Source organism: Schistocerca americana, chromosome 11 (assembly GCF_021461395.2).
Source record: "Schistocerca americana isolate TAMUIC-IGC-003095 chromosome 11, iqSchAmer2.1, whole genome shotgun sequence".
Lineage (NCBI taxonomy): Eukaryota > Metazoa > Arthropoda > Insecta > Orthoptera > Acrididae > Schistocerca > Schistocerca americana.
Window position 1 is genome coordinate 121,795,023 of NC_060129.1, and position 8,214 is coordinate 121,803,236.

At 42.9% G+C, this 8,214-nt stretch overlaps 1 protein-coding gene across 1 annotated transcript in view; it reads left to right on the forward strand.

Moving 5' to 3' along the window:
• LOC124554148 (zinc finger protein 2-like) overlaps positions 1 to 7,878 on the forward strand; it is a 73,233-nt gene extending 65,355 nt beyond the window's left edge. Inside the window, exon 7 of the mRNA XM_047128216.1 lies at positions 6,403 to 7,878. Coding sequence (XP_046984172.1) covers positions 6,403 to 7,681 — 1,279 coding nt within the window. The 3' untranslated portion in view covers positions 7,682 to 7,878. The remainder of the gene's footprint in view (positions 1 to 6,402) is intronic.
• The last annotated feature ends 336 nt before the right edge of the window (positions 7,879 to 8,214 follow it).

The window sequence follows — 8,214 nt, forward strand, 5'->3', positions numbered from 1 at the left end:
TGGTCACTTCGTGTTTCTGGTCCAGAGGGTGCTGCACACTCAGGTTCAGTCACGCCTGACTAAAGTGAAGAATATGTTGGATTATTTGTCTCACTAGTTTCCCAAAATTTGTTGGCCATATAAGTATTTAGCTATAATTCTTCAAGCTTTCCCGGTGAGGAGTTATCTTGATTAATCGGTTTTCTGCCAGTTATTCGCATCTCTCCTCCACGATATTTCAACTGTGTGACTCGCAGTCTTCAGTTGCTGTCTGATAGTGACTCCAGTGTGGAATGAGTCCAGTATTTATGCCTACAGTGTGCTAGGTGTTCTCCCTGTGGTCCACGCTGCGTCTGGTGCTCTGTCTGTGGTGTGCGCCGACCCATAGCAATGGCTGTAACATTTTCTTACAGCCGCGGCTGTTCCAAACGTTGTGTAAGTACTCTGTGGTTATTATCCGTTGTCAATGTAGCTGAATTACGTTGTGAATCGCGTCCAAGTTGTGCTAGACATTTTATCTTCCGATTGTCATCATTTGAGTCCTTCCGTGAATTAGGACATTCTGCTACTGTGCTGTGTCGTGTCAGGTTTTCCGTCCGAAGTTCTGGCCCCCCCAGGAGCGGCTGCAGTGCTATTTTCAGGCCATTTGTGTTCAAACTGTCGCTCCAGACTCTGAAGAGATATTGTGTCTGTTGCCTGAGGTGCCATTTCACATATGTCCTTTGTTATATGTACTGGGCTGTTATCTGTAATTCCCTCCTTATACTTGTGTCCCTTGGGGGTATGGATGTTGCCTACATTACGGCTTCAGAAGATAGAGTGTTGGTTTCCAAGCCGAGCTCAGCTGGAAACCGGTGTCCCGGTTAATGAGATTCTCCGCAACCTTAATCTCAGTAGATTCTTTGATGACGGTGTCCCAGTGTCTCGATGTTTGTGTTAAAATCTTGGCATCATTATACTTCATAGAATGATCGAGTTCTAAACAATGCTCGGCAATCGCTGACTTGGTTGCCTGTCTGTCTTGTGTGCCTCTGGTGCTCTTTGCACCTGATGTCAACAGTCCTGGTCGCCTGGCCGATGTATGCCATACCACATTCACACGGTGCGTGGTAAACGCCCGGTTTCTGTAGACACAGGTCATCCTTCACACTCTCTAGCAGAGCCTTAATCTTGGCAGGTGGATGGAACACGCTTTTAATGTAATGTTTGCGGAGAATTCTACCGATCTGGCAAATGTGCAACCTTTCACGTTTCCTCTTGTATCTCCTCAGGAACCCCTCATAGGGAAACGGGGTGCAGCACCTTTTGAAGATCCTGAGAAGAATGCCCGTTTTTGTAGAACACGGATTGTAGATGAAACTTCCTGGCAGATTAAAACTGTGTGCCCGACCGAGACTCGAACTCGGGACCTTTGCCTTTCGCGGGCAAGTAGAGCACTTGCCCGCGAAAGGCAAAGGTCCCGAGTTCGAGTCTCGGTCGGGCACACAGTTTTAATCTGCCAGGAAGTTTCATATCAGCGCACACTCCGCTGCAGAGTGAAAATCTCATTACGGATTGTAGGTGTTCTATCTCCATCACCAAATTATCTGGATCTGACAGAGTTCTTGCCCAGTGAACTGGTGTTCTGAGTGCACCATTTTTCTGTGTCAGGGAACCACCTAATCATGTTCTCAAATACTAAAATTTTATCAAGGTGCAATTGTTTCTGTGCTAGGGATCAAAGAGAGTTCATACTTACTTGTAAACAGAAAAACAGCCATACCAAGAAGAGGAGGAGGACTGAAATTAGACAAGTTCTGGGACTTCATAGTAAATGACGCAAGCAATTCCCTCTCGCCGTACAGATTCTGTAATGCATGTTGACACAGCTCTCCAGTCATCTTTTACAGCTGTCAGACAACGTCACGACACGGCTGTAGCGTGGCTACAGTTGAACAGTTTTGTAGCTTCGGCTAGCCGAGCGTGTTTGCTGTGAAGAATTGACCATTTTTGCCACCACAAACACATACAATCTCACCCACAGTAAGAGACAAAACGTTAGCTACAAAATTAAACATTAGATCATAGTTTGATCCCCAGAATACCAACCTAATCTACAAATATAGTTACACTGTGGGAGCTTCCTCGTGGTGTGTGGTAGACGGTACTTCTGTTGCCACTGTTCCATTCCTGCAAAGAAAGATTGTCAATAAACCTCAGAATGAGCTCTAATTTGTTGTATTTTCTCATTGTGGCTACAGGAGGAAGTAATATGTTGACAGACTCTTCTTGAAATGTAAGTTCTTGCCATTTCAATTGTCAGCCTGTCGGTTATGATACTGCCTCTTCTTGTAGCGTCAGCCGCTGCAGTTTGTTGAGCATCTCGATAACCTTCTCGCGCCAACCGTGCGACCTGTGAAGAAATGCACAACTCGTCGTTGAACCTTCCCGATCTCTTTTATTAATCCAGCCTGGTAAAGGATACATGCTCATATCAAACAGTCAAGAACAGTTCTTAACAAGTGTCTTGTCAGCCACTTCTTTTGTAGGTGAATTACATTTCCTAAAGATTCTGGCAGTGAATCTCTGCCTGGCTGTTTTTTTTTTTTTTTTCCCCTACCTCCTTTTCTTATGTGGGCATTTCACTTTGGTCATTTACGCCTAAGTATTTTATGGTAGTTACTGTTTCCAGTGATTTATTCAAACAGTATAATTGAACAGTAATAGATTTCTGTGCCTGTTTGTGCAAAACAAGTTTAATTTATTTAGGTTCAGCATTAACTATTAGTCCCTGCACAAATCTTCGGTCCTCGGCAGGCTTTCACGCATTTCATTGCAGTCTTCTGGTTTGCAACTTTACAATACAGACAACAGTATCAGTTGCAGATAGCCTTGTGAAGTCTCCAGCATTATCCACCAGATCATTAATATAAATTGTAAATAACAGTGGCTCTATGACACATTCCTGACAACCTGTAGAAATTAATGTTTACACATGTTGATTTTGTTCCATTAAGAAAGATGAGTTGCATTCTATCTGCTATGAAGTCTCAAACCTAGTCACAAATCTGGTCCGATACTTGATACACTTCTATTTTGCTCACCAAACAACATTGCAGGAGCTGTACTGAATGATTTCTGGATGTCAAGGAACAAGGCAGGAATGCGGGTGCTGTTGTCTCTGACTCTATGGATCTTGTGATTGAACTTAGCTAGTTGTGTTATGCAACACCTCAGTTTGTAGAAATGCTAATGATTTGGATAGAGATTCTCATTCCTCAAAGGTCATAATATGTGAGAGCATGAAACATGTTGCATAGTTCTACGACAGGTCCGAATCGACAATTTTTGCCTTCCAAATTGATAATTCATTGATGCCTCAGGACGACTCCTATCAACCGATACTACTATCTATAACTTGCCAAACCTTTTGCAGGCGACAGCTTCTAATGTATCCTACTTCATTAAAACATTACAAAAGTTGGAAACTAGCATTAAAAATTAATTGTGTGTGTGATTTACTTGACCAAACGACCCCCAGAACACTTTGCACTATACCGGCAACAAAGCAGACATTGTTGGATTAATAATGAAAGTCTTCTTGTGATCATAGTTTATATGTGGATCCAGGATTAACGGGCTGTGTGTTCTTCTTCTCTGATATGCTGACACATTTTTATTGGGATATTAATTTTAATTTTTGTAGCTTCAGGACTAAGTTATACATATGCTGTAGCTGTAAGTGCAGTGCCCACCAACACAGAGGCAGCAACTCATACATCAACTACAACAGTGCTGCCCAGCGGCCTCCACCACATACCTATTTTTAAAAAAATTAAGTTAATTACTGTTGCGTATTACCATTTGGATTACATAGAATTGCTTTTATAACAACGAAAATAATCAATGTATTTACTCGAATCTAAGCCGCACTTTTTTCCGGTTTTTGTAATCCAAAAAACCGCCTGAGGCTTAGAATCGAGTGCAAAGTAAGCGGAAGTTCTGAAAAATGTTGGTAGGTGCCGCCACAACTAACTTCTGCCGTCGAATATATGTAGCGCTACCCAGGCATGCTTTGCAGGCACAAAGATAAATTCTGGCGCCAAAACCTCTGAGTAAGTAAATAAATTTAAAAAAAGGTGGAAGACGAGCTTTTTTTTTCTCCGCCCCGAGTTTCGACCACTGCATTTTCATACATTATCCAACAAAGTAAATACAAATTCTGTGTTGTTCATCTTCCAATGTAGCAGCATTTCGATGTACTATGAAAATCCGACTGGCAAGACTGTTTGGGATGTTTGTCAATATGGCCAACTCTACGTTCTGAATTTTTTCGTATCTGTGATAAGAGATGGTTGCTAATAGGAACTTTTATGAATTGTGAATCACATGCAGTATTCTCTCACCATAAGAATAATACGAATATAAACATTTTGCCATGTATTCTTTCGTGTTTGCTGCTATCTCATTTAATAATGCCTAATAAACTACGAAACTAGTGTGAGACAACAGCAAACGTGGAAGAATACACATATCATGTCATGTATATATTCGTATTATTCTTATGCCTAATAGCGATACAGTCAGAAATGAAGCACGGCAATGGACTAGATTTTTAAACCTAAGATGACTCTAATTTCTGCGCGGAATGTAATGAACGAAAGAGGCGTATGCAAAGATTTTCAAACGGCGAAAAATTTTAGCTAAACTCTCGTTCAGAACATTTTCTATCATACACAGTCTATTATTTGGTTCTTGTTAATCATTATCAAAGAAAGCAGCAGTGTAAGTAACAACAAATAGCAGTCTCTTGCCATTGTTTCGGTAATGAGACAATTCCTCTTTTTTTTTATCGTAAGCGGCGGTAGCGCGCACAAAAGCAAGCCATGTTGCGAGTGGCGACAGGTCGTAAACACACATTATCAGAATGCGACAAACGATGCATGACACAGTACAATACTGCATTTTCAGCTTAGAGTGACGTAAACACCTATAACAAAGAGAACGGCACTTATCAGATCAAAGAAAAATAAGCAATCAATTCAAACCAGACGAAGCACGTGAAAATGGAAGGGTACCCGTATAAATACGGACGGAGTGCCTGACGCATAGCAATGGCTACCTGGTAAAGCTTAACTTCTAAGCTTACGACTTGAACCAAACTACTGTAGCTGTATCGTCATTCATTCGACCTAAATTGTGTCTCATATTACAATTGACCAACTTTGTTTCGATTTGGAGGTGCGGCCTAAAACTTTTCTCCTCCTTGAATTTCGAGTCTCAAATTTCAGATGCGGCTTGGATTTGGGAAATTTTTTTTTTTTTTTTTCCTTGATTTCGAGTCTCATCTTTCAGGTGCGGCTTAGATTCGAGTGCGGCTTAGATTCAAGTAAATACGGCAATTATTGATAATATAATGTAAATGGATAGATAAAAAATCTACTCGCTGAGCCATGGTAGGGGAAAACACACACACAAGGATTTAACTTTTACAAGCTTTTGGAGCCAGTGGCTCCTTCTTCTGGGAGAAGAGTTGAAGGGGAAGAAGGCGGCGGTTGAAGGAAAAGGATTGGACTTACCGGGTGGGACACTTGCCCTGTCCGGTAAGTCTCCCCTGACCCTGGGTTCTGGGTGACTTTTGTGAACTGTACTCCTTTGCCTAAACCTTTTCCTTGACCCCTCTTCCTTCTCCTTCAACTCTGCTGCCAGGAGGAGGAGCCTCTGGCTCTGAAAGCTTGTAGAACTTAAATCCCTGTGTGTGTGTGTGTGTGTGTGTGTGTGTGTGTGTGTGTGTGTGTGTGTGTGTGTTCCCATGCCACCACTTGGTTGAGTAGACTTTAACATTTAACTATCCATTAACGTTGTAGAATTGCTTTTGTTATTCAACACCAATTTGCTAGATCATAAATTACTAAATTTTTTTATTATTATTTAACAATCAGGTTTTTTTGTGACATAGTAGTATTACTGTTTCTCAGTTTTAAATTTGTTATATCAGATTTCATTTTCTCAAATATTAAAATTTATTTCATTATCAGATTTTAATAGTTCCCAACATCAGTTCATTTAGCATTGATTGGATTATGAAGTTAATTTTACCTTTCATATTACTTTTAGAATTTATGAAAAATTTGAAATTTAACTTAGGTAAACAACGGTTTTCCCCACATATCCACATTTTATTTTCGCCATTGCTACATGTAACACTGCAGTAAGGATAAAATTTTGTGAAGAATAATCAAAGTTAAAAAATATCTATGTAAAATCAAATGGCAATGCAGAGGCAGAGGACATAAATTACATAGATGAAATATATATCAGGTTTTATATTAGTGCTGTGTATTATGTTATTCAGTACTGCTGAACATTGGCAGTTACATTAATATGAATATAAAACGTCTTATCATTACCAAATGACTTAATGCCATCTCTGCAATTTTTCAGGTTTATCCCACAAGGCCAGGGTGGTTGTACTATTCACAAATGTGCCACCATAAGCACCAGAACAGATGAGATACAGTGTAGTGACAGTAATCACAGTGGCAGCCGGAAAGATCGTGACAGGAATGAAAGCAATACGCACCTACTCTCAGGCCAGGTGATGGGCTTTGAGAGGCAGAGGAAGCTTGGGACCCATAAAGACAGCTATTCCGCTACAAGTACTGTGTTGAGCGACAGATTCTGCAAGGATGCCTCGGACGCAAATTCGAACTGCTACCAGGTAAATGACAGTTGCGAGAGGCTCTCCCCGCCGACGAACGGCAGTGTCGTCGGGCAGCCGTCACTTCTACCTGACGGAGGTGACACCTACACGTGCGACGTCTGCCGGGAAGTGTTTGTCGACAAGAGGGTCTTGAGGACCCACGTGCAGCAGCACCTGCTGAAATGCGACATCTGCCACAAGACCTGGAACGATGCCAACAGCCTCGAGTTGCACTACCGGACACACACGGGCGAGCGGCCCTACTGCTGTGACACTTGCGGCCAGAAGTTCTCGCGCAGAGATCATCTGAGGCTGCACAGGCTGCAGCACACGGGTGTGCGTCCCTACCGCTGCGATACCTGCGGCAAGGCGTTCTTGCGCAGCAACGGTCTGAGGCAGCACTCGCTGCAGCACACGGGTGAGCGGCCTCACGAGTGCAGTGTCTGCCACAAGCGGTTCACCTACGGCAGCAACCTGTCACAGCACATGCGCGTCCACACTGGAAAGCGACCCTACTGCTGTGACACTTGCGGCCAGACATTCTCGCACAGTGGTCAGCTGAGGCTGCACTCGCTGCAGCACACGGACGAGCGTCCCTTCCGCTGCGATACGTGCGGCAAGGCGTTCTCGCGCAGCAATAATCTGAGGCAGCACTTGCTGCAGCACACGGGTGAGCGGCCCCACGAGTGCGGCGTCTGCCACAAGCGGTTCACCAACGGCAGCAACCTGGCGCAGCACTTGCGCATCCACACGGGTGAGCGGCCCTACCGCTGCGACTACTGTAGCAAGTCGTTCACGCAAAACAGGAACTTCAAGGTACACCTCCGTATGCACACTGGTGAGCGGCCGTACCGCTGCGACACCTGCGGAAAGTCATTTACGCGAAGTAGAAGTGTGAAAGTGCACCACCGCCCGCACACGGGTGAGTGGCTGTACGCCTGCAACGCGTGTGGCAAGGTGTTCGTCAGTGGCGAGACCTCGCAAAAACCTGGGCAGGTCCAAATGCGACAGGAGTCCTGAGACTGCACCGCCTTTGAGGAGCGCTTTGCACGGAGGACCAGTTTGAACCCACATTTGTGCCTCTGTACTATCAGAAACGCCACCGAAGATGTTGTGCCGACAGAGTGAAGATGAGTTTTTATAAACTTGCTGTGCACCTTACAATTTCACACTGAAACATCCCCATTCTAATTATTACTGTTGAAGAGGAATTCCATTATAAAGTCAAATCACACCAAATTAATTATTTACAGCAGCTTCAGGTAGAATGTGAAGCTTATTTGCAGGTTTAAATTTTTTTAGAACGTAATGTGACACATTGTACTTAATTTCGTATGTTCAGTCCTCTTATAATATTAGTGGTCTGATCTGCTTACTACTGAAAACAAAAGTAAAGAGTACTTTTTATTTTGAATATTACAGCATATAATTTTGTTTTGTATGACTGGTTAATTGTTAAATAAAACTCAAATAGCACTTTAAAATTCATTTCCACATTTATTGCTTTAAACTTCCACAAAACCCTATTCACGTAGTGTTCTGTCGTAACTACT